The 26,556-nt window shown below is 39.9% G+C and overlaps 1 protein-coding gene across 10 annotated transcripts; it reads right to left on the reverse strand.

The window, feature by feature from the left end:
• LOC121866014 (mesoderm induction early response protein 1-like) lies at positions 1-25,517 on the reverse strand. 10 transcript variants are annotated; one of them, XR_006088870.1, is made up of 11 exons: positions 25,465-25,517; positions 20,417-20,614; positions 18,004-18,252; positions 10,997-11,123; positions 9,915-10,147; positions 9,646-9,741; positions 8,362-8,487; positions 6,085-6,261; positions 5,645-5,772; positions 4,408-5,208; positions 1-2,947 (listed from the first exon to the last, which is right to left on the reverse strand). XR_006088870.1 is itself a non-coding variant. In XM_042365589.1 (10 exons), the coding sequence occupies exons 1-10, from the start codon at positions 25,471-25,473 to the stop codon at positions 4,722-4,724; spliced, it is 1,797 nt and encodes a 598-aa protein (XP_042221523.1). In that variant the 5' UTR covers positions 25,474-25,517; the 3' UTR covers positions 1-4,721. The 10 variants fall into 10 exon arrangements, 9 of the variants coding, with proteins under 9 accessions (XP_042221523.1, XP_042221522.1, XP_042221520.1 ...); XM_042365589.1 differs by having other exon boundaries at positions 1-5,208; positions 18,004-18,246; positions 20,444-20,614; XM_042365588.1 differs by having other exon boundaries at positions 1-5,208; positions 20,444-20,614.
• Between the last annotated feature and the right edge of the window lie 1,039 nt (positions 25,518-26,556).

The following is a 26,556-nucleotide window of genomic DNA, read 5'->3' on the forward strand; positions in this document are numbered from 1 at the left end:
TGTGTGTGTATAAGGGGGGGGGGGCAGTTTTACATTCACCTATTATGGCAATATTAACCAAGGCAATAGATTCTCTCTATACATGAGAGTTTACTGTACATACAGTACAGTATACTATGATATGCTAGGAATTACTGTAACTCTATATATATCACAGAATCTTTCCATTTCTTAGTCCTCAATACTGCCTATACTTCTCTTCCTGCACAACATACTAGCAAGAAATACCTAGCCTTTTCCACTGCACATAAATAACTAAACTCATTAAACCTTTCACTACGGGGACACTGCTTTAAATATTTTATTTGGTGAACGCCTGACCATTTTATTCAACATTTTCTCACGAGACAAACATTACCCTACTGAAGGACTTTTTCCCCATTTGCATTTTACCTAATTCCTCTTCTGATTCAGTGGGTCAAAATAATAACTAACAGCTTCCCCTATCCTAATATGAAATTACCTGACCTCAGAATCACTTAACTTGTATCTTTGGCACCAGCCATCCATAAACCATTCCCATAACTGTCAAAAATTTTGGCAAGCTTACATAACCAAACATCAGACAGACAGACACACACACAGACACACTCACCACCCTGTACTACTACACAGGAACAATTCTCATCCTAATACCATGGACAATATAAAATAGTCTTCTCCGCACAGAATAAAGAACTAAAACTCATACACATAATATTCCAAAATACTTTATCATATATTTCCTAAAATTCCATAAAAGCACCAAAAATTTTCTCTCTCTGAATGTCCAACGTCTTCAACAGCAAACGTTTACATACATGTTCCTTTATTCAGTACCTTAAGTGGGTGGTGTAGTGTAATTCTCTTCCCTGTGGACAACCTTGCATACGACTCACTACTTTCTCGGAAATTCTGTTTAAATTATACTACAATATGCATCTGTGTACATTATTTTTCTTGTGTTTATAACCTAATCAAAGTCACTGACCAACATATATCTAAATAAAACAGTAATTCTCTTTGTAAAACATATACAAATACTCGCTGACCACAAAAAATGTCCAATTACTCCCCAAAAAACTGAGGAATAATTATTTGTGTAAAAACTTACAAGAGCTTAAAAATCTAGTCAGGTCATTAAAGAACATTTAAAACAATTACACTTTTAGCATTTTAGTATACATGACCTTAAGCTTTGACCCCTCCTGACCTCCAACAATAAATCAGGTGTAGAACTTTACATGTATAGTAGTTACAGTTTAGTAACCATTCCTTCACCCAATCATGAGACATTGTGTACACCAGATCAGAACAATGGATGGAGGCACGGAAAGGAGTGAACCAATATGCCCATCAGCTTGGCAATGGGCATAAGGTCAATATCCATTCATCCTGGACAAGGAAGGTCATAACAAAGTAACAAAGAACAGACCAACTCCCCGAATGGATAGGATGTTAAGAGGAGACATGATAAATATTTTAGTATACATGACTGTGAATTTAACCCCTTGAACTCAATCAACTAATTAGGGAGAGAACTTGGCACTGTAACAACAATCAGTGGTACAAGATAAAGAGGTTCCAGGATAAACGATTCCACTCACAGGATTCTCCGTAACACTAACACGGGAGTGCCTCCATTGGCTCGTGCCACACTCGACGTAAACATGCTAACTCAATGAGTCTGATGGGATAATGAAAGTGTTTAAAATTACATAAAATTGGCCCCTCAAGAGATGTGTAGAGGGGATATATTTGCTTTAAAATATCAACAGCACTCAACAAGACTCCCAAACCACTACTACTACAGTATATCTTCACTTTCAGTTTCTTCAACCCAAATGGATGGCAAATTCATTCTTTATGGGATTTTCAACAAGTTATACCATACAAAACTGCCATTGACATAAGTGTTAATTCTGGAGGTACACGAGTGGCCTAAAAGACTCTCGTTGCAAGTGTTACTGATGCATCACTGACATATAAGTGAAGTCTCTCATCCTAAAAACTTCTTTGGTACACAAGATCAGGACGGACATGCACACAGGTAGGGGACAAGGAAATACTGCATGCCCCATCTGCTCGGCTGGGAACACAAGACCAATAACCATTAAACAGTGACTTTGGCTTTTGACCCAACCTCCATAAAAAACTAGTCAAGTGTAATACAGAATAGAATCCGCAGTACATGTTTGGTAAAAATCCAATCATTAAGTTTTCCAGTATCTGTATATCTGGCACAGAAGCATTTAGTAACTAGCACTTTAGCAGACAGGGGTGGGCTGACCTTAAAAAATCAAACAGGTAAGGAACTCTGTATATAATTTCTCTGGTACTAATATGATCAATGTTCCTCCAACCAGCCTACAGATATTGTGTACATGAACATCTAGCAGCATCGGAGTACACATGCCTTTGTGACCCTGACTCCCCTCAAAATTACTCACATGTAGAAATTTCTATTGTAGTGTGTGTGTGTGTTGTAAGTTTGATTAATATCCATCCATCTTCAGATAATGTGTATTGAGTCCCGGACAGACAGATGTACACAAGCTCAAGTGCAAACCATTACACTATGCCCCTCAGCCTATGGTGATGGGGCATAATAACTTTCCTTAATACATGTCTTACGAATTCCTCTCAGAAGAACTTTGATTTCAAAACTCCAAAACCTCAGACACCAAACTTACTTAACAAGAACTGACCTAAAGATGGTTACCTCATAACCCTGTTGGAGCAAGTAGCTGTAGTTAGTCGACTCTCTACTATAATTATTTGTACAAAGACATGCATACGTGACAATAATGTACACAGTCCATTAACTAAAGTGGTTCTTGAAAGCTAATGAATTTCAAAACAAATCAGTACAGAAATCCTTGCCAGCCTGACTAAAGGCATTGCCAAACCTCAGAATAGAGGATCACTCCAGTGTTGACCATATCGGGTATTCCAATGTGGATCCAACCTGTAAAACAACACAACAGAGTAAGAGCCCCACACTAAAAATACATGTTGCTAGCTCAGGTATGTAGTCTCTAATACAGTACCAGTGTAGCTATGGTACTCTAGCATTAAAGGATTCTGTACCAGCACACACACGACCTGTCTGGTGGGGAAAAAAAAATACTGTGAGGAAACAAATAAATATGCAAATAAATCACTGTAGGTGCATGTGATCCATGTACTGTATGTATGTATATGCTGATAACCACACAGGTAAAAAGAAAAGAAAAACACAAAGTTCCCAAGTGCTTGGGTATTTCGTGTTGTCTTTTTCCCTACGTGTGTTATCAGCATATAAATAAATAACTTGTTCATTGAGTAGATCTAGATTCATGAGATTAACAAAAAAAAATTAAAATCAAATAAATATATAATTCTACCCTGAGAAGGTTGTCATCAACCTTCCTGGGGTGGCATAACCAACATTATTTGTATAGTGGCACCTAAACATCTGAGTCTACCGTAAGTGTAACCTTTCAGTAAAAATATAAATAGACTTTTAATTTCAATACCCATTCTAATGACTACCAGCATCGACGCCATAAAGAACGTTAGAAGCCATGAGTAATCTTATAATGTAACCGTTCCCTTTACAGAATACAAGACTGTTTATTGAACTAACCCTCTTCTATTAAGACAATCTCCCTTTTTGAAATTGATATCTAGAGGAAGAAATGAAGTGTTGGTTAATATTGGGTAAATTTTTCATGGTTGGGGGTGGGGGGAAGAAGAGAAGGAGGAAGAGGGTTCAGCACTCAACATAGGTAACATCTCCAACATCGCTTTCATCAGACTAGACTTTGGGACTTGAAATTTAAAACAATTTTCATTTTCTGGACACACAGACAGACAGACAGACAGACAGACAGATGACAGTGACTGAGTGAATGAATGGGTGGGTGAATGGGTGGGTGAATGTATGTGTGTGTGTGGGTGTGTTGTGAAATAGCCTCAAATATGAAGAGCCTAATGATATTCTGAGTGAGTGAGTATGAACTCCCAAAGACATAGACAGAGACTCAGTGAACAACATGAATCTATGTTACATGTGTTTGTGGCACTTTTTTTAACATGGAATATATAAATATACAATAAGGTGTTAATTTACATTAAAATTGAGTGATTGAGTGTATGAGAGCATGAGTGATTGAGTGTTTAAGAGTGAGTGTATGTATTCGAGTGTGTTAGTACATGTGTACAGTATGTGTGTGTATGTGTGTGAGTGTGTGTTGGGAACTATAATTTTGAATGATGTGTCTAATAATGATGAATGAATATGAAATCCCAAAGATGATGTAGGAATTGACTGGCTAACCTGTATGGTATTAACCACTGTACAATATGTATGCAATGTGTGTACAGTATTTATGTGGCACTTTTTTTAAGGAAGAAATATATAAATATACAATAATGTTAACTCACATAAATGAAAATAATTCCCATGTTGTACAGTTGTGTTATTTTTCTAGAATTTCTGACACAACTTTGATGGCCAAAATCTAAGATTTTCTTTGATAATTTCACTGAAAGTTATAGATCCAAACACTCACACAGAGGCTGTATAAAATTCAGCAAGCTGATTGTAATAAGTGTTCTTGGATCATTAATATTACAAAAAGGCAGACTTTGGGTGTCCTCTTGGTTACATTATCAGGCAGCAACACTGGTAACGAACACTTGCACTTTTCACAACCACCACACCACTCATACACATTAAAAAAGGCATACAGTATATTTCACTGTGCAACAGTTTCTGCCATTGCTACACTTTTAGCCTCTACACTCATTGTCTGTGAGGTTAGCAACGAGGAACGTGATATAGATAAATCCACATCCATAGGATGAGGACTACTGGTTCTCTTCCCAGTTCTGGCAATTGATACAGAAGTGTTCGGAGAAGTCATCTTGGCCAGGGACTCAATAGAGTCTGGGTCCAAATGGCGGGCTAAGTCTTCCATCTGGTTTAGTCCAGAATAAGTAACTGAAGCCTCGCTGTCTTTGTTATTACTCCCTCCAGTGGCTTCTGTTGTAGAGCTGGGCTGAGTAGGTTGAGCAATGCTTGCAGGTGCAGAGATTTCTACCCCACCTCCAGATGCTCCGGCGGTGCTTCCAGGAGGACGCCCATACAACAGAGCGTGAAGACTGGGGGACGACGAGCGGTTGTCACGCCACGGCATGTGGCCACCTCCCTCTCCCTCATCTAGGAACCGGTCCATGTAGTCACTGCAACACCCACAAATAATCACTACACTCACATATAAAGCTGTATCACTGTAGCGATCCTTAAAATTACAAAAAATAAAGTGTGTATTATAATGACCTATTAAAAACAATTACTAATCATTAAACCTCCAACCCTCAGTGTAGAGAGTAACAACAAACCCTACATATTACTTTAATTACTTGAAGCTTCAGAAAAGGATCAGTGATAGTACTATATAATGTAAATTAAGAGCGTATGGATTTTTAACTTAATTTCCAACTCTTTAACTACAGATAATTCATGACAGATAATGTTACAGTTATCATGTCAAGAGAACCCGTATTAGCATGTACACACACACACACACACACTCACACACCCTCTTAGAACCCTAAATGATTACTACTGTATATTGTAGGACGTGCAGTAAAGAGACTTAATGAGATGGAAACTTACGTAGTGCCAGGATGAACTATGTATTTTTTCTTCTCAATTCTGGTTTTTGTCGCGAAGAGGTCGTGTCTTTCCGTCTTCTTCCAGAGATAATAAAACTGTACTAACTCTCCCACCGATCTCGTTCGAACCTGTTAGTGTATTAAAGACCCATGAACTATACACATTCAGTACAGTACATGAGTACAAAGCCTTACAGTACATTACAGTCAACACCATCTAATACCAGACTAATTCTTGTAAGTACTACAGTCCATTATTGGGAGGATTCTTTTATTGAGAATATCCACTATTGAGAGGGTTTACTGTAACCATTACTTTAATGATATAGTTTATTGTACACATATTGAAGTTTTAAATCACTGTCATCATCACCGAGAGAAGAGAAGAGACCACAGAGAGAAATCAAACACACAGACACGCATACACATACACACACACACCTTATTTTGTTGTATGAGGTGGAAATCTTTGCCGTAAGTTTTAAGACCGTTTTCAAAATTTCTACACTCCTCTTCCGACCATAGTGTCATAGTGGAGGCCAGCGGAGTAGGGTTCATACGGTGTCTACGTAAAGCTTCTTCTACATTATACCCACATTGAAGTAATAGATACAAAGCCTGTTGGGGAGAGAGGAAAAATACATAAATGAATAAAATATATAAATCATCAGGTACTTTACATGAAAATCACCATTGACAAAATACAATTAAATACAGAATATAATTAAATAAATGTATATAAATGGGAAGGGGGACTGATGCCTAAAGTCCCCATTCTTTATGACTGAGTAAGGAGCAAGCTGCTAATGATTCACAGAGAACGTCAATCTGCGACAAACCACATTCTCCAGTCAGGGTTTGGAAATTGTGGCAGGGCAATTATAATAATAATACATGTAATAATAATAATAATAATAATAATAATAATAATAATAATAATAATGTAATAATAATACTGAAGTGGGTTCTCATCTAACCATGCCATTGGTTTCTCAATTCTGAAAGTAAGACCCTTGGGGAACCTAATCTAGTATCTCTATTATGGGTTCACTATACTGTATTATACAATAGATTTTCATTAATTGTCCTTTCTTTGGCAGGGAGTGGTGGTGGGGGAGCAGTAATGCAAGCTTGTCAGAATCAAGAGGAAGCACACACATAAATCTTTCCTTCGTTTGTTGATGCAATTCACTTATTCTCACAGCTGTAGGATATATATATATATATATATATATATATATATATATATATATATATATATATATATACACACAGTCTCTCCTCGACTTACGACATATTCGACTTATGACAACCCGGACATATGACGGCCATGGTCGTATAAAATATTTTTCACATTACGTATTTTCGAGTCCCGACATTTGGTTGGGACTATTAATAAGGGGATGCAAATGTGTGAAGAAATGGATCAAAATGTTTAACGTTTTGCAAAAGTTGACAGACTGATCCAAGATGCACTTGCTTGCTACAGGGAGATTTACAATGAAAAGAAAAGGCAAACTGTGCATTCTAAATTGGACATATTTTTTAAGAAGTCCCCCACTGCTGTCTCCTCACGCCCCACCACTGCTGCCTCTTCACTCCCTAAAAATGATCCAATACCTTCAACAAGCAAGTATGTTAGCCTGTCTGAAGAAAGCAAACTTCATGACCTACCCAGCCCTGTCTCCTCCTCTGCTTCATCCAATTAATGTAGTCTCCATGCTTAATTAAAAATTATATTAAGGCCCCCCGTGTGCATTTAGCTGACTACATTAAAGGTAAGTGCACAGCAACACTTTATTCAATTTTCATTATTGATGACCTTTACTGTACTGTATTTCATTTTAGAATTTCTATGTATTATTTTCGCCTTTTCGACTTGCGACTGGTCGTCGGGACGGAACCCAGTTGTAATTCGAATTGGTCGTAAGTCAAAAAGGCGAAATTAATACATAGAAATTCTAAAATGGGTGTCTCTTTTTCTTCTCAGCACCACGAGAACTCTCACTTTTACGCTTGCCAGCCACTTTAAAGGGAATTACAAACGAAAATTTCGTCAGTACACAGCGTGATCACTAACGTTGGGACTCGGAAAAAAAAGTAATGTGAAAAATATTTTATACGACCATGGCTGTCGTATGTCCGGGTTGTCGTAAGTCGAGGAGAGACTGTATATAAAAGCTGCAAGAAATCTGGTCTACCTTCATCATGTCACACAAGACAGCATCAGCCTTTACTCAAATGTCTCCAGGAATTCAAACACACACACTGCTATTTACTTGATGTTTCTTCCTCACAATTTGTACAGTACATCCTTCAATCATTATGTCTTCCCCTCCGTCTCATTTACCATAATTGTTTTTTTACAGTAAATTATGTACACTTTTATCCACCATTCTTTCTCTTCTCTCAACATGCCAAACCACCTGTGAAGACCGTCATGCAATACCGGTTCAATACAACTTTTTAATATATTTCCTTATTTTCTTATTCTCTGTATGCATCTTATTTATCAAACATCTTACTCTCAAGAAAACCATTTCAGTTGTTTTTCATCTCATCACTCCTTTGGCATCCAGAGATCACACTTTGCACCCATATAAGATAGGCAACTTAATAAAGTTCAGTACAAGTCCAGTTTTGCCTCCTCTGGCAAGGTAGCTTTTCTTCCAAATCACTATTTAGAGCAGCGTCATCTGCAAACAGCAGCTGACTCACCTTACATTTGCATCCCGTATCATTATTCAACAAACTTGCACCTGCTTGAGGCTTGATGCACTCCCCCACCCCCCTTCCTACTCCAGGGTAGTGGGGCAGGTTACCCCACTTTCTTCTATTCAGTAACTAAAAAGAAAAAAGACCAAATAAAAATAGGGTGTCTGAGAGTATATGGATGTAATCAGTGACAGAAACAATGGTGAGAGTGGATGCAAGGAACCTGGATACTCTTGTTCTGTGTAAATAAAGAGAGAGGTGAAGTGGGGAGGACGTGCAGAGGGAGGAAAGTCAAGACTATCAGAAAGATGAAGAGAGGAGGGAGGTCTTGATAGCACTGTTTACTGATGAAATGTAGTCATGTAACAGAACATAATGAAGGTCAATCCCAGATTATAATAGTTTATATTAAAAGCTGAAAGTGAAAGGTGGGATTAAGTGAACACATAGTAATAAAACAGGAAACGAGAAAAGAGAGAGTGAGTGATAATGATGGGGACATAACACAAGACTTGATAATAAGAAAATAGATGAAGGGGGAGAGAGACAAATACCACCATGTACTGAAAGAAAGATGATGAGTGGAGAAAATACACAATAAAATACAATAGCAAAAGATTTCTAAATGTACACAAGAAGGTGGGATAAAACAGAGAGAAGAGGATTAGTGAATGGGAGGAAGTGTTGTCTTACTGATGCCAATTGCGCTACAAGGGGAAATGCGGCAAATGTCTGTCCCTTACTCCAGATGCGTAATCTATACCGGTTGGGTAGGTTTGAGGCTGAGGGTGAATTATTCAATCCAGTGAGAAATTGATAAAAAGACGATGAGCAGAGAAGAGAGAGAATGAAAATGAAAGATTAAACTAGATGATTGAGACAAAGTGAACACACATACATGTACAGGTAGGTGAAAGAGAGTAGGAACTGAACAAGAATGAGATCAGTTTAAAGGAACAATAAAAGTGTACCTTGGGTGAATGCCTACAAGAGCAGAGCGGAAGGAAAAAATGAAGAGGAGGTGGGAGAAAGATGTAGGACAGAGATCGTTGGAAGCTGGAAAACCAAAGAGAATGGTTCACAGGCAGTTTGATCATAAAACGAAAATAGACGAAGATTATTGTGACCAAGAATGAGGTGCAAGGATGGTAAAGGAATGTGTGAAGGTGTGAGTGAGGTGTGGTTATGAGCTTGGGAGAGAGAGCCACCCTGCAAGGTAACTTAACTAGAGTCTGTATTAGTGGCATGTATGGGTACTGCTACACCAAGGACAGATATCACGCCCACCTGTTCATCATCTCTGACGTGCTTTCCGAGGGGGATGGCAGCAACACCTTGAGAACCAGGCGGGGGATGACTTAGTGCCCGTAGGTACTCCTCTACCTTTAAAACAGAAATGAAATATACATGTATACAGCCCTGACAACCGCAGAATTAAACACAACACATGAAAATACATTACTTACTGGAGCGAAGAAGAAAAAATAAAATTAACAAAACACTGACACCACATAATGAGAGATCATGTTAGGTCTTGTGAAGGGTCGTCAATCTACCTGTTTAGGGCTTAATTTGCCAGGCTCCCACAAGAGTTTATCTTCATTCTCATAAGGCGGCGTTGCACCGTACGCTTGTAGACCCTCGGGTACCTGTGCCTGGTAGGACGAACCGATCATAATAGTTTTATGCCAGTCCTCCTCCTCCCCAGAATAATCCCCTTCTTCCTCCTCTTCATCTTCACTCTGTTGTCGCGAGCTGCCCGTTGACAGGATTCCTAGAGGTTTGTGACCTGCAATAAATTTAAAACAAAATTAGTTAAGAAAAGGCAGGTTGAATATTTCTAAAAAGAACGGAACTAAATTAACTTTGATCAGAGGAGATTCTACCCTTCACAGTAGGCTGATGACACTAACATCACATTACAAAAATAACCTGATACAAAGGTGAAACAAATGGCACTCAAGCTGCCACATCTACAGTATAATCATGATATTTAATTTATTATAGTTTACATTATCAAATCCCGTTTTCAAAATCAATAACTAGTACGCAAATTTTTTTCACCCTCCAAAACACTTCTATTTAAAATTCTCAAACCAAAGGTGCCTTCAATACTTCCTCTTCTCATTTTAGTGTAGATAGGATAATAACTGCTCCTCTTTCCCACACTGCACTACTAAATACTTCATCATATTGAGGCACTGAACATCAATGCCATTATTTTATGTTTTTACGTCCATTTTCCCAAGTTGACGCAAGCAAGTCATGATTACCTGAAAGCAGTTCTCCATCCTGTGTGGTCTATCGTCTAAATTCGTTCATTATGACATCTCAAAACAGACAACAGCGGAATCAAGGCTTTACTGTATAAGAATGTGATTTGATCTTCACTCATGTATATAATAGAAAAAGTATCAGTAGAGAAAGAAAGAAAGAGGAGTTACTCTCTTCCTTTGATTAACCACCCAGGGACGAGAGGAAGACACTGAAGACAGCACCGACAAATACCCCGGGTCGAAACAACTCCCCAGATAACGATGAACTTTGCTAGAGGCCGTAATGATGACCCAGGCATTAACGGCCGATAAAACTGATAGGTAAACCCAGTAATCGCCTCAATACGTCTCGCCACACTCACATCTCAGAGAACGCGAAGACGATGGGGTCGGAGTGTCGCCGTTGGTATCCATGTCTGCATAGAGTTGGGCCAATTCTGACGTCTTTTCTCTCCGTTTTCTCTCGGGCTTTACATCTGGTTTTATTTCCTGGAAAGTAAGAGTCATTATTAATCGTTAACCTTTCTCTGGGAGTGATGGTGTGCATAGGTATATTGATGAGCAACTAAAAACGTGTGTGTGTGACTGGGTGTTGATGACTGGTGGGTAAGGAAGAGGACTGGTTACTTACTAGGGACTGATGACTGGTGGGTAAGGAAGAGGACTGGTTACTTACTGGGGACTGATGACTGGTGGGTAAGGAAGAGGACTGGTTACTTACTGGGGACTGATGACTGGTGGGTAAGGAAGAGGACTGGTGACTGTTACTGGGGGCTGATGACTGGTGGGTAAGGAAGAGGACTGGTGACTGTTACTGGGTGTTGATGACTGGTGGGTTAGGAAGAGGACTGGTGACTGTTACTGGGGGCTGATGACTGGTGGGTTAGGAAGAGGACTGGTGACTGTTACTGGGTGTTGATGACTGGTGGGTAAGGAAGAGGACTGGTGACAGTTACTGGGTGTTGATGACTGGTGGGTAAGGAAGAGGACTGGTGACATACTGGGGGCTAATGACTGGTGGGTGATTCGAAAGGCTGGCTTTATGATTACCAAGTATACATAATAAAATTAGTCTTCTACCTACCTATTCTGCCTACTTACCTTACCTAACATGCACAAGAGAGAGATATACACGGGATGGGTGTAATCAATGCGGTGGTTTGGGGATTCACTTTGTATTTACTGCATGCTAGTTGAAGGTGTGTGTGTAGGTGTGTGTGCGGTGTAGGTGTGTGTGCGGTGTAAGTGTGTGGGGGGTGTAGGGGTGTGTGTGGGGGGTGTAGGTGTGTGTGTGGGGGGTGTAGGTATGAGTGGGGGGCGGGGTTGGAGGTGTGTGTTTGCGGATTAACCTTGGTAGGTATAAGGTTACAGGAGTAAACCCCAAACGAAAAATCTGCGGTGGCACCCCGCATCAGGCACACATGAGTACAGAGCTCCAACAAGACCCCAACGATGGTGTAGGTGGTAGAGGTGACCACCATGGGAACCCAACGACTACACCGGCGGATGAAGGCAATGCCTGATAGACAGGCAACTAAGGTGAAACCCAACAAACTGGGCTATCGGCAGTCCATTGCAACTCTCTCTCTCCCGGTCGTTGTAACACTTGCACCACTGGATCAGGAAAAGGGAGAGCCAAGACGTGTTGTTGCAACCTGCGCTCCTGCCTCACCACATAAATCAACTCACGCAGCCATCATCCAGCTCATCATCATCAAAACCCCTGTACCCCAAAAGTCTTATGATGACGGGTACGGGCAGAGATGACTGGCGGGAGTCTCTAGACACAACTCTGCATATGGGCGGCACAAATAAGATGATCGTTTATGCACTGGGATCTAGGCAGCAGTGCAATCCGGTCCTGTCTGTGCGACTGAGCAGCCCTTTCGAGGTGACACTCTACTCACCCCACATAGGGAGGAGGCTAGAAAGGGTTTCCTAAACATAACCTGCCTAAAAAACCAACCTGACTGGGCAACAGCACCCAGTAAGGTCATCCTTATGCAGTCGAAAACACAAACAAAATCACATATCCAAACAAAAACAGACTATGTATACAACCTCTTGTGGTCGATGCATGGAATGTCAGGACCCTTCTGGATACTAGCATAAATGAGCGTCCAGAAAGAAGTACTTGCCTTGTGGCAAAAGAGCTGGCTAGCTATAACATCGACATGGCAGCCACCAGTGAGTCCCAGCTCCCAGAAGAGGGTCAACTCACAGAGCAGGGGTTTGGCTATACCTTCTTCTAGAAGGGTAAGCCTGCTGCGGAGAGAAACTGCATTCATGGAGTTGGTTTTGCCATCCGCCAATGCATCCTACACAGGCTAACTGAAATGCCTATTGGCATCAACAAGTGCCTCATGACGCTCCGAGTCCCATTGAATCACTCACATCATGCCTTTTTCATAAGTGCATACGCCCCAAAACTGATTGCAGAGGATGACATCAAGAGGTTTTTTTATGCTGACCTCGACAGAGTGCTAACCTCTATCCCCAGAGAAGATAAGGTTGTGCTCCTTGGTGACTTTAATGCCAGAGATGCTAACATTTGGCAGGGAACCATAGGGAGAAATGGACTAGGCAAGTGTAATCCCAATGCCCTCGTCCTCCTCAGCAAGTGTGCTGCACACAACCTCACTATCACCAATACAGTGGTCCCTCGGTTAACGAGCACAATCCGTTCCAGCAGGTTGCTCGTTAACTGAAAAACTCGTTTACCGAAACCATTGTTTCAATGGGTTTTTGGGTAGTTGGTTCCAGCTCACCGAAAATTGCCTAAATTCAACAAAAAAGGTAGAAAAGTACACTTACTTTGAGGTGTGTATGTAGAAGGCTCCTGGATGATGATGATGGGAATTAGAATGGGGGTGGAGGAGAAGGGAGAAGAGAAGGCAATGGGGTGGAAGAGAAGTCACCCCATGGCACCATTTCACCCATAAAATTTTAGTTCTCTTGGTGTAATTCAAGATTATTTTCTTTAAATCAACACTGCACTGCATTATATATTGTCAATATGTAAAAAAAATTTCAAAATGACCAATAATTTGCTTGGAAACACAGAAAAAAGCGTTTAGTTGAAGAGTCTCAAGCAAGATGTTACCTCCACTGAAAACAGAGGGAGACTAACGCCTGTCTGGTGTGCTAACAGGCTGGATGGCACGCCAGAAACTAGTTTCTTTACCTTCAATTATGTTCAATAATTGTTAAAATGACTAAAAAAGTTAATATTAAACTTTTAAAATTATTGAATAGTATAAACTTCTTGATATTTACTAAAATAGTAAGGAATTTAAGCCCTAAAACCAATTACTGTATTGGCGGACTAATACTACAGCTGGTGGACCGCCAAATGCAAGCGAAAACATGTTGAAGTCGGCTCGTAAAAAACTCGTTAATCGAAGGATTGCTCGTTAACCGAAGTTAAGAATCTTATGGAAGGTAAATCGTCAACCGAAATCTCGTTAACCGAGGGATCACTGTACCTTGTTTAGGCAGGCCGACAAGTTCAATGGTTCGTGGCAACACCCACGATCCAAACACTGGCATCTCATTGACTACATCATTGTTAGAGAAAGAGATCGCCGAGATGTCCTCATCACCCGTTCCATGCATGGCTCAGACCACAGTGACAATGATCATCGGCTTGTCAGAGCCAAGCTCTCACTTCAGGTCGCCCCAAAACGGTGAAGGCAGCAAGTTTCCAGAAGAGGTTTTAACATTTAGCATCTGAAGGATCCAGCAGTAGCACATGCTTTCAGAGAGCAGCTCGAACACGGGCTGATAAACAACCCAAATCCCAGTGCCGAATGGGATATTCTCGACACTGTCATGACAAAAACCTGCAGAGACCCTCGGCCAGATTGAAAGAATACACCAGGATTGGTTTGATGAAAATGACCCGGCAATCAATGCACTCGTCGATGATAAACGTGCCGCTTTAACTGACTGGCAGAACAACCCTCAGTCTAGGACCAAAGCTGATACCTTCCGCAAGAAGAAAGCGGCAGCCCAGCGGCAACTTTGCAATCTAAAGAACGACTGGTTTAAAAATAAAGGGGTGTTGGTGGTACAGCAGTAGCGTACATAACTCTCCCCAATATGTCAAGGTTCGAGCCTCGGCCCAGACACACGTGAGAAGGGTGTTATCCAGTGTCACCTAACCAAACACCAAAGGTTTCCCGGTCCCTGGTTTCCTCCTGTACTAACACTGGATAGAGCGCCCAAATGGCTAGTAAGCTCATAAGTGGCGAATATGATATAAAAAATAAAAAATAAATAAAAAATGTGAATCACAAAAATTTGCAGATCAGTACAAGATTCGCGAATTTTTCAATTCAAATAAAACATTTTATGGCCCAATCACTCGTGCCGCAGCTCTCCTCCGCTCAACCGACGGTAATTACACAATTAAAGATGATGAAGGCCTCCTACAGCGTTGGAAAGAGCACTACCATTCACTGCTTAAACGAAACACTGATGTGGATGTCCTGACTACCCAGCAGGTCCCTCAGCATCCAGAACTGACCCACCTCAGCTATTTTCCATCCCTGGATGAGGTAGCTACTGCCATCAAACAGATGAAAAATAACAAGGCCTCAGGGCCTGATGGAATCCCAGCCGAGGTGTATAAAGCAGGAGGACCTCTACTTGCCAGCCATCTCCACCCTCTCTTGGAGAATATATGGGAAAAAAAGGAAATCCCCCAAGTTTTTAAAGATGCCTGCATTGTCAATATTTATAAGAACAAGTGAGACCGGTCAGACTGTGGCAACTACCGTGGGATCTTGCTGCTCTCTATAGCTGGCAAGAATATCGCCAGAGTCCTCCTAAACAGACTTCTTCCTAAGGCGGAAAACTTCCTTCCAGAATCTTAATGTGACTTTAGATCATCACGTGGCACCACTGACATAATCTTTGCTGCCCGTCAGATACAGGAAAAGTGCAGAGAACAGCGTCGTGACCTGTATATGGCGTTCATCGACCTAACCAAGACGTACGACTTGGTCAACAGGGAAGCCCCCTGGTGGACCCTCAGCCGTTTTGGCTGCCCACCAAAATTCATCACCATTGTGAGACAACTCCACGATGGCATAAACGGCAGTGTCCTGCACAATGGCACCCAGTCTGAGTCATTCCCCATCCAAATGGGTTAAACAAGGGTGTATACTGGCACCAATTCTTTTCCATTTTCTTGGCTGCCTTCCTTACTTGTGCCAGAGCCAATTTAGCCAGCGGGGTGGACATCGGGTACCAGATGAAGGGTCTTTTCAACTTAAGACGATTCCAGGCAGGAAAAAAGGTGTCGACAGCCTCCATTACTGAGCTTCAGTATGCAGATGACCTCACTGAAGCAGGAGATTCAGATGCATATACTTCGGCCAGAATGACCTCAGACAGCCTTGGTTCAGCATCCATCCAGCTTAACGGTACTACCCTCACTAATGTTACCCACTTTTGGTATCTTGGCTCCCACCTGTCCACCACCGCAGACATTGAGAAAGAAATTCAGCATCGGATCAGATGTGCAGACTCTAAAACTGTGTCTTCAGCTCTAGGGAGATGAAATTATCTACGAAGTTACATGTGCTGTATATCGAGCAGTGGTCCTCCCCACCCTGTTATATGGCAGCAAGACATGGGTCACATACAGAAAGCATATCAAGGCACTAGAAAACTTTCACCAACGTAGTTTACGTTCCATCCTCTGAGTTCGCTGGGAAGACAAGAGAACAAATGCCAGTATTCTTGCTGACATCAACTATTGGAGCATCGAGGCTACCATTACCCATGAACTACTATGCTGGACTGGCCATGTTACCCACATGGACGACAGTAGACTGCCAAAGCAGCTACTTTACAGTCACCTGACGAATAGTAAACGTAACGCATCTGAAAAGGTACAGTGGGGTATGCTATAACGAACGGATCCTACTACGAATATTCCTATAACGAACGGTTTTATCTATAAAATTGAGAATGCTATAACGAACGCAACTCCTACAACGAACGCGGATGAATACCGGACTATTTCGCCTGGCGCATGAATATTGTTGTACCGCGACCCACAACAAGAGCGTCAGGCGCCATCTTTGTCTCATTGTGTAGCCAGTGCACCACTGTTATTGTTGAAATTTCGTCTTTTGATGTGGAAATTCGTGTTATTTGTATAACTATTTTGTTATACAAGTATACAATTGTAACAATGAGTCGTCCAAAGCGAGTGAGAAAGCTAATAACCCTTGAAACTAAGAAAGAAATTATAAAGAAACGTGAGAATGGAAGAAGCATTGCGAAACTTAGTGATGAATATGGGATGGCTAAATCGACTATATGTACGATTTTGAAGAATAAAGAGGAGTTAAAAACTGTGCAAGTGGCTAAGGGAATCTTTAGACTTAGCAAAGCAAGGTGTAATGTGATTGAAGAGATGGAAAATTTACTCTAGTGTGGATAAAGGAGAAAGAAATGGCAGGTGGTAACATTAGTGAAGCTATAATTTGTGAGAAGGCTAAACAATTGTTTGAGGACCTTAAAGCCAAGACTCCCAGTGGAAGTGATAGTGATGTGCCAGTGTTTAGGGGTACCTGCATGCTGAATAACACTAAGGTAAGATAAAGTACCGTATTTTTTACATTTTCCACAGAATTTTTTCAGTGTTAAGCGGTTGTATTTGGGGGCCTGGAACGGATTAATCCTATAACGAACGAGGTTCTGGAACCAATTACGTTCGTTATAGCATACCCCACTGTATAAGGATAGTCTTAAGACAAACCTGAAAAAGTGCCAAAACAACCCCCCTCACCTGGGAGACGATTACCCCACATCATAACACTTGGGGGATCATCACACAAGGTGTCAATACTTTCAAGTTAGCCCAACGCTGGAAAGACACTGCCACCGCCCCTCCGGCACTAGAAGTAGCCCCCCACATGTGCAACTTCTGTTATCGACTCTGCCGGTCCCGTATCAGTCTCTTTAGTAACCTTAAAACTCACCAATGAAGGTGACACCCTTAATAACTCATATCATTGTATCATAGCTGGATGATCATCATACTCAATTCCGAGTGACAGCAAAGTTGTAGTAGTAGTAGTAGTTGTGTGTGTGTGTGTGTGTGTGTGTGTGTGTGTGTGTGTGTGTGTGTCAAGAGGAAGTACTATGACTTGAATGACTATCTTTACTGTTGATGCTTCACTCACATTCCTCTACCATTATCAGAGACTTAAAAAATAAATAGATAAAATAAAATAAATAAATAAAAGTAAGAAATAATCAACTTCCCCAAAACAATTCTCATTCATCCCCCCACACACCACAGATACACATGACAATAAGCATTTTACAGAACCGCCCCACGACCACCAACCTTTTCGTGATTATTTACATTTTCCTCGGAGGTGGAAGATCTCGATGATATGACTTCGGGTTCCTCCTGCTCCTCTGTCTCGTTCTCGACCTCTGCTTCATTCTCGATCACTTCCCCGTTACTGTTTTCATTCTCATTCTGGTTAGTCTCCCCCTCTCCATTAGCTTGCTCCTCCACCTCTCCTTCCCCCTCCTCGGGTGGGTATCCTCTATACATAGCCAGCAGCTGTGCAATGGGCATGTCCTGTTCCTGGGGCAAGACGTTGCTTTTTAATCAAGGTCTACAAGTTAAAGGGTTAAGAGTCAGTATTAAAAATAAAAGATAATAATGAGTCAGTTACTGTTACCTTTCACCATATAATACTGAATAATTCCCACACACACACTAAAGCAATAACTTCCATTAAAATAAGTAAAACTATTCATTAATATGTACCTAAATATTCTACTATATACTGAATATCAGATAAACATGTGATATAGAAAAACATTATATCACTAAATTCAATGTTTGATAAAAATGGATTGGTAATAACAGGAGAGAGGGTAACACCAGCACAGTCTTGTTACTTAGATGAAAAAATATGGATGTGCCACTACCTATTACATATCCAACACTACTGTATACCTATATCAAACACTTAGTGCAAATATTAAAAAAATAATAATATTCAACAGCACACTTTTAAACCATGGAGTAAGTTCACTATTAATATCATCATCATCGAAACTTACGGTTCTAAGATATTTAGTCACTGGTTCGGCAAAATCCTAACCATGGCTTCATCACCCCCAAAATAAAGTCATTATTATCTTTATCTAATAAAAATAACATGGTATTCAGTAGACAGGTAACCACAAGTTTTACCATCTTTCTTGTTTACTCATTTGTAGGATGTAAATGGAGGTTTGATCCTGACATCCAATTTTCCATCAGAATAACCCCCCCCATAATGTAAATACAGTAGACTTATTAACCCAATTAAATATGCTAATTTTCTTTCCCTCCCCCAGAAGCTCTTGTTATGGGGAATATATGACCACTGAAAACCTGTACAAGCAGCCCTCTCTCAAAGGCTGCTGGGCTACAGGTTCTGCCAACAAAAAGTATTGTCACAGATCAGTCCCCCATCTGTATGATTCTCCTGTTAATTACTGTACTGTACTGTATACAGAATCTGCAAAATCATAATACTATATTTTATCACAGCGTATACAAGGGATTATTGTAGGACTAAAATCGTAGCTATCAAGATACATTCCCAACTCCACAACACACTGAAACCAATGTTACAGTTACTGTACAAGGTTTTAGTATTAAACCATCCTGTACCCCAAAGCTGGTAGAGCCACATGATGGTTTAGTTAGTTGCTACAAACTTTATTGCTTGTCTGTTACAAAAAGAATGGATTCTCCTTGGACTCTGCACTCTACATAACAGGGTTGGTTGATTTAAATCACTGATTTTCATCAGTAGAGTAAATAAAGGATACCTATACTGTACAGTACTTACAGGTAGTTTTGAGGCATTACTGTACTAAAATTTGTATCTGATAGTAAGCCACACCTCCAGTTTGCCACCATTTCTTAGGAAAGAAGTGCAGCTTATATTCGTCAAGATAATGTAATGTATACTGTAACCTGTACTGTATGTGAATAAATGAATATGCCTAAAAATATACAGTACTCTCTTATGGGAATAGAGAGAAACAATTCAATAAATGAAGAAAACCACAAGAGCAATGATGTACTGTACAGTAGGTTCTCACAGCCAGATTTGTAGTTTTACACAACTTCACAATTCTAATCCAACCTTGAAGATGACTTAGCTGTTTAAACAGCAAAGACAATACAGTAGTCTGATACAGGAACTTATAGTAATAAAAGGGATCTTTTTTTTACTTGTTACATAACCGGTATATGTACAGTATTTGGAATGTGGAAAAATTTTCAAATAAATCTGATTTAAATTTAAAAAATCACCAACCTTGCTATCTAAATACTGTACACTGAAGTGATTTTGTTGAGCTTTACTTTATAAACACAGTAAACAATGCACGTGCACGCACACACACATTACACAGCTATACAAATTACTTCTCGTACTGTATGTATTCTAACTCAAGTCACCACCATACAAATCACACACTTACAGTGAATCATATAGTATCATGGGCCAAAAATTTGTAAGATTAATTAAAGAAAAAGAAAAAAATGCACTGGCCAATTTCTATGAAGATGATGCATTACAATGGTACAACAAACAGTGTAGTACCAGAGAGAGTAACTTAAGGTAAGGTACTGCACCAAGGAAGACATGTTTCTCTTATCATACAGTTAATTCTGCCCAAAACAGAAGTGACATAAATTTGACCCAGATACCGTCTAACCAGCGAATAAAAGATCCCCTCACCTTCTGCGGTTCATCAACGCCACCCACCTTCTCTAGGTTATCGATCTCTTCCTCGCGGTCTGTGCCTTCTTCCATATCCTCCTCCTCGTCTAATGTTCTCTCATCGTCGTAATCATCGACTAGCATTTCCGCCGTCGGTTCAAATTCTCCATCGCCTGCATCACTTTCACTGCCGGCGGTCCCTGTACTCTCTTTCTGCTGCTGAAACACAACACGTCATGTCGTATTAGTTTGTGCGTTCTTTTAATAATTATAAAAATAATAATAATATAGTAGTACATTATTGTCCACTTAAGGAGTCACTGTAGTCCATCTAGTACCAAATCTTACAGAGGTTTCAAGTAATCTTACTTTCTTTTGTTTCATCACACTGTTGGATTAATGCTAAGGTGAGACCACTGCACACACTGAATTTCCCAATGTTATAACAGTACGCACTCAAAGATTAGTTTGAGTAATATAAAATTAGCTTCCAGATGCATTTGTGACTACAGTATACAGTACAGTACTCTGAGCCATTATTTGTTTATTCATTGGAAATTTGGTGACCATAGTAGCATAATGCATTACAGTACTCTGGAAGCACAGTTGGATCTTAAATTTAACATGACCAGATGACCTATATTGTACTTCCTAACTGTAACTGTATAACTGCAACAATGTATTGAATACTGTACCGGTAGATTACTTTTAAACCCCAAAATATTATCAGTGACTAATTTTATCTGGGAGGTGATTACATATCTTTAGATAATCTTGTTTAAGTCTGATTATATTGCAACATGTCTTGTATTTCCCAAACAGCAGAACACAGTAACTACTTTTTTTTAAATTACACTCTTATGTTAAAAAAAAAAAAAAAAAAAAATGCCGAGAATAGAAAATACTGACCCAGATTTATAAGAACAAAAGAACATAAGAATGGAGGAAACTGCAGCGGGCCTATTGGCCCATACTGGGCAGTCCCGTTTACACCCAACCCCTATTGCTCATATAAGCATCCAACCTATGTTTGAAGCTATTCAGCGTATTCGAGTTAATGATGATATTTGGCAACTTGTTCCATTCATCCACAACTCTGTTTCCAAACCAGTGTTTACCTATTTCACACCTAAATCTAAATTTGTCTAATTTAAAACCATTGTTACGAGTTCGCTCCTGGTTGTATAGTTTGAGTACCTTTGTAATGTACCCTTTGTTCAGCCCTGACTTCCGCTTATACACCTCTATCAGGTCGCCCCTCGCTCTACGTCTCTCGAGGGAGTGCAAATTAAGGTGCTTTAACCTGTCTCTATACTCAAGGTTCCTAATGCCCGGGATTAGTCTTGTCATTCTCCTCTGAATTCTTTCCAATGATTCTATATCCATTCTGTAATACGGTGACCAGAACTGAACTGCGTAATCCAGGTGTGGTCTCACAAGAGCAAGATACAGTTTTAGGATGACCTCGCTAGTCTTGTAACTAACACTCCTTTGTATGAACCCAAGTACTTTATTTGGAGGAAAGAGATATTCACATGCCTCACTGTTCCCACTAAATAACACACGTTTAGATAACCAATGATCAAGGCCCTAACCTAATCTAATCTTTATTCTCGACATAAGCTTACCTTTAACCTAACCTTTACACAAACATAACCTAACCTTTATGCTAAGTTAACCTAACCTTTATTCTAACCAATCCTAACCTAACCCTCTGCAAAATAGGATTGGGGGTGTTGCATCATCAGGTGAAATATGCTGGGGTGCCTAACCTCCACAATTTCACACCAGGAAAAAGTATGCAGCAAAACCTACAGGTGGCTTTATACAAGCCAACTCCCCAAACAAGAATCACAGCAATGTTTGACCCAGATTGGTGTAAATTGAACCTCACCACCACTCAGATTGCACCATGATGAATCCACTAATGAGCATAAGAGTGGGTCCCTCAAAACCTAATCTACACTGGATCAAAAATTATTTACAAAAGAGGTCATATTAGTGAATAAAAACTGAATCAGGTGTGTGTTGTACTATTGCATCATGCCAAAGTAGCAGACAATTCCCTTCTCTTCACACCTGCTTACACCATACTCACACCTATTCCACCATACCCACACCTACTTCAACCATACTCACCACACCTACTTCAACCATACACACCACACCTACTTCAACCATACTCACCACACCTACTTCAACCATACTCACCACACCTACTTCCACCATACTCACCACACCTACTTCAACCATACTCACCACACCTACTTCAACCATACTCACCACACCTACTTCAACCATACTCACCACACCTACTTCAACCATACTCACCACACCTACTTCAACCATACTCACCACACCTACTTCAACCATACTCACCACACCTCTTCAAATCCATACTCCCCACACCTGCTTCCAACCATACTCACCACCACACCACTCACCACACACCACTTCACCACACTCACCACACCTACTGTACCACCACCTGCCATACTCACCACACCTAAGCTTAACCATACTCACACCTACTTCAACCATACTCACCACACCTCCACACCATACTCTGCTCACCACCTACAACCTGCTTCAACCATACTCACCACACCTGCTTCAGCCACCCCACCTACTTCAACCATACCCACCACACCTACTTCAACCATACTCACCACACCTAACCACCATTCACCACCTTACTTCCCACAGCCCTCACACCTACTCAACCATGCTCACCACCCTGCTTCAACCATGCTCACCACACCCACTTAACCATGCTCACCACCTCACTTCCAACACCTCACCACAACTCCCCAACCATACCCACCATATACCACACCTACTTCACCATACTCACCACAACCATACTCACCACTACTCACCACACCTACTTCAACTCACCACACCTACTTCAACCATGCACCCAGGCTCACCATACCAACACATTCAACCATACTCCCACCACACCTGCTTCAGCCATAGCTCGCCCACACCCGCCTTCAACCATGCTCACTTCTCACCACCAAGCCACTCACCACCTACTTCAACCATACTCACCACCACCTCACCATGCCACCACCTCTTCACCATACTCACCACACCCACAGTCCACCACACACTACCATACCCACTTCAAGCATACCTTGTTACTCCAACCATACTCACCACACCTACTTCAACCATGCTCAGACTCCTTCCACCATACTCTAACCAACACATCTCAAGAATGAGCATAGTAAAGTCCTACAGAACTCAGTCTGGTAAAACATAAAGAATAAAGGTAAGCCCTTCCTACAGAACTGTCTGTATAGGTGTTGATGATGGTAGTAACTTGTAATTTCCCTACACTTACCATAATTGCTCCTAAACACCCCTTTTTGAAGAGCTAGGGAGATTAACCATTTTAAAGTGGCATCCTAACCTAACCTAACCACTTTGATGGTATCCTAACCTAAGCTCATCTTCCTAAATAACATTAGGTTGGTTAATCACATCAGGTGAAATAAACTGTGATCGAGATTCTTCACGTGATGACAAAGTTTTTCTGTTTTTCCTTTGCTTTCTCTCTTATTCACATTGTTAGCATTAAAATAAATCCTGTAGTAAAATCGCCATAAAAACAATGAAACAAACCTTTACCTAAATTCAGCCATTTTTTCCTTATTCCATCTGTTTTATTCTATGCATTATTAAAAGCAAACCCTTCTCATTATACATTATGCATTTTTTCCCTCGAAAAATAATAATGATAAAAAACTATATTTCATTCCCCAATTTACCATACAGTATACTTCATTGCTTATTTCACCTAAAGTTAACCACCCTAATTCTAACCTAACCTAACCCCCCCCAAAGATAGCATCAAGGTGTTTAATCATCAGGTAAAATAAGCTGGGGTAAGGCAAGGGAGGCAGAATCTTCATGTGATTTACTATTTCTACACTTTTTTTTAATAATGAAGAGTTAAATATTACATCCTTTACTAATTATAATTTTATTTTAAGCCATAAATATTCATAAAATAATAAAAATAAATTAATATTGACTAACTGACAAAGGTTAAATTCTGTACCCAATATATGCTGTAAATCCCACAATGAGCTTAAACCAGAGACTTTTTAATGGTCCATATAAATAGGAAAAATTTCAAAACTCATATCAGGGTAAGTTTTCCTTCAAGTAAGTACAGTAATTTAATATATTCATCTATCATCATCTTATATAATCTATCTTTGGAAAAAATTGTCAATTAGATAAACCAATAAACCCAGAGGAATGAAAAATAAAAATAAAAAAATAAAAAAAATCCCCAAATGAGTTAAAATTTACCCACAGAAAAATTAAAAAAATAAATATCTCGAGTAATTTCTCTTAAAATAAATGATTTATCTTAGATTTATAACCCAAGTTTGTAAATATATATAATAAGTATAGGTAGAGATGATGGAGTAGGAGGTGGAGGTGGTAGTGAGTGACGTCGTCCTCCACTTGTCACACTTGATCCTCATAACGTCACGACCACAACACTTTTTATCACACTTTAACCACTTTACACTTTATTATTAACATTGAGAGTGGTTTATTCCTGCTCCTGAACCTTCGTATTATACTTGGTTTATATATGACATAGGTTTACCTTCCTCTATGGTCTTAATCACTCGGAATGATAAGAAATCAAGAGCCAGCACGCCCAGTCAATCGTCATTCACTTATCATTACTTATTTCGATCTTCCAATTACCTATTTCTGGGACTCTCCGGTGGTAAACGATTGTTGAATACTTTGTGCAGTGATTGGCAGGCCATGTACAGCCGGTTTGGTCTTTTAGGGTAATAATTCACTTGATCCCTTCAAAACGTGCCGCACTGGTCACGTCCCCCCCACCTCGACCCAGTGTAAACAAAGCCACCTACTGATTTCCTTTCATCACATCTAAGGTACTGTTATCCCTCCACCCTCTTTATCAATTTCAACAGAGGCTGGAATATAATTTATCTGATAATTTTTCCGGATTAATACACAGTTTCTGCTAAAAATAACAATATCAACAAGAATTGATCAAACTTCACCTCCGCCATGTTGGTTTCTATCGGGGGACGCCGGGCCCCCAGACCCTTTGCAAGAGCATCTGTGATTGGTTGAGAATCATCTATAACTCAGTCCTTTCTTCTGATTGGATAAGTTATGTCCAATGATGGCTGGGGCGCCAAATATATGGCGGGTCTTTCAAAATGTGTTAATTGTACATCATACCAAAAGCACTTATTGTACTAAGCATGTATATATATATGTATATATGTAAATAGATAGATAGACGAAAAGATACACACTGGAACTAAGAGTTTACTTATCCTGAGAGTTAGGCAGCATTACGGTATAGAGAGTGGATGAATTAAGAAAAATACAAGAATATAGTAACACAGTATATGGAACAACAACACCAACAATAACTTTGTACAGGGAAAATGGTACATAGATTATACTGTATTTATCAAGAATACAGAATAATTTACGTACAAATCTATTAGGGGAATATTTTTGTAAGTAGACAAAAGATATATACTCTAGATTCTAGAGTATGAAGTGAAGGACTATAGTTTGGTCTTTCCTGGAATAGACGAGGAAATGCCGTTTCGATCCTTCCCTCTAGTCATATGGTCAAGGGTTCTATCTATCTTACATTTTCTTTATGGTGGATTAGCGTAATTATTAACCTTGTTACACGCTCAGAAACCTTAGTCATTGAAGAATATTGTAATACAATCTCTGGATTTGGTATCAAAATGTAATGACCTCAATAAGTTATGATTCCTTAAAGCCCGACCTCTCGTTTGTCAAGTACAATAATGAAGTTTGGGAACAATGACCACAGTTACAGAAAATAACAGCAAGAGTTTTGAGAAAGTTAGTCATTGCATTAGAATTAACTTTTACTGGCACGAAAATTGATGCTCGGTCACTGTCCATATCCCTGTTTATGCTCGTTTCAAAATTTCCTCAGATACATCTAAATTTCGATTAGACTTTAAATTATAATTTTCTTTCCATAAACTTCTGGTAGTGTTCTCTGAGGTCAATTTATAGTTAAATGAATTAGGAGTTTTAGTCTCCATGTTGTTCAGTGTATTGCCTGGTACAGTATTTATGAATTGTGTCATCTC

This window comes from Homarus americanus, unplaced genomic scaffold (genome assembly GCF_018991925.1).
Source record: "Homarus americanus isolate GMGI-L3 unplaced genomic scaffold, GMGI_Hamer_2.0 scaffold9729, whole genome shotgun sequence".
Lineage (NCBI taxonomy): Eukaryota > Metazoa > Arthropoda > Malacostraca > Decapoda > Nephropidae > Homarus > Homarus americanus.

Bases quoted from the DNA above. Each gene is read 5' to 3' on its own strand.
- LOC121866014 (XM_042365585.1), bottom strand. The intron at 11,124-18,003 runs GTTGGTGGTCGT...CTTACTTTCCAG, and splicing joins ATGTAAATAATCACGAAAAG to GAAATAAAACCAGATGTAAA. The intron at 8,488-9,645 runs GTGGGCGTGATA...TTTTCTTTTTAG, and splicing joins ACGTCAGAGATGATGAACAG to TTACTGAATAGAAGAAAGTG.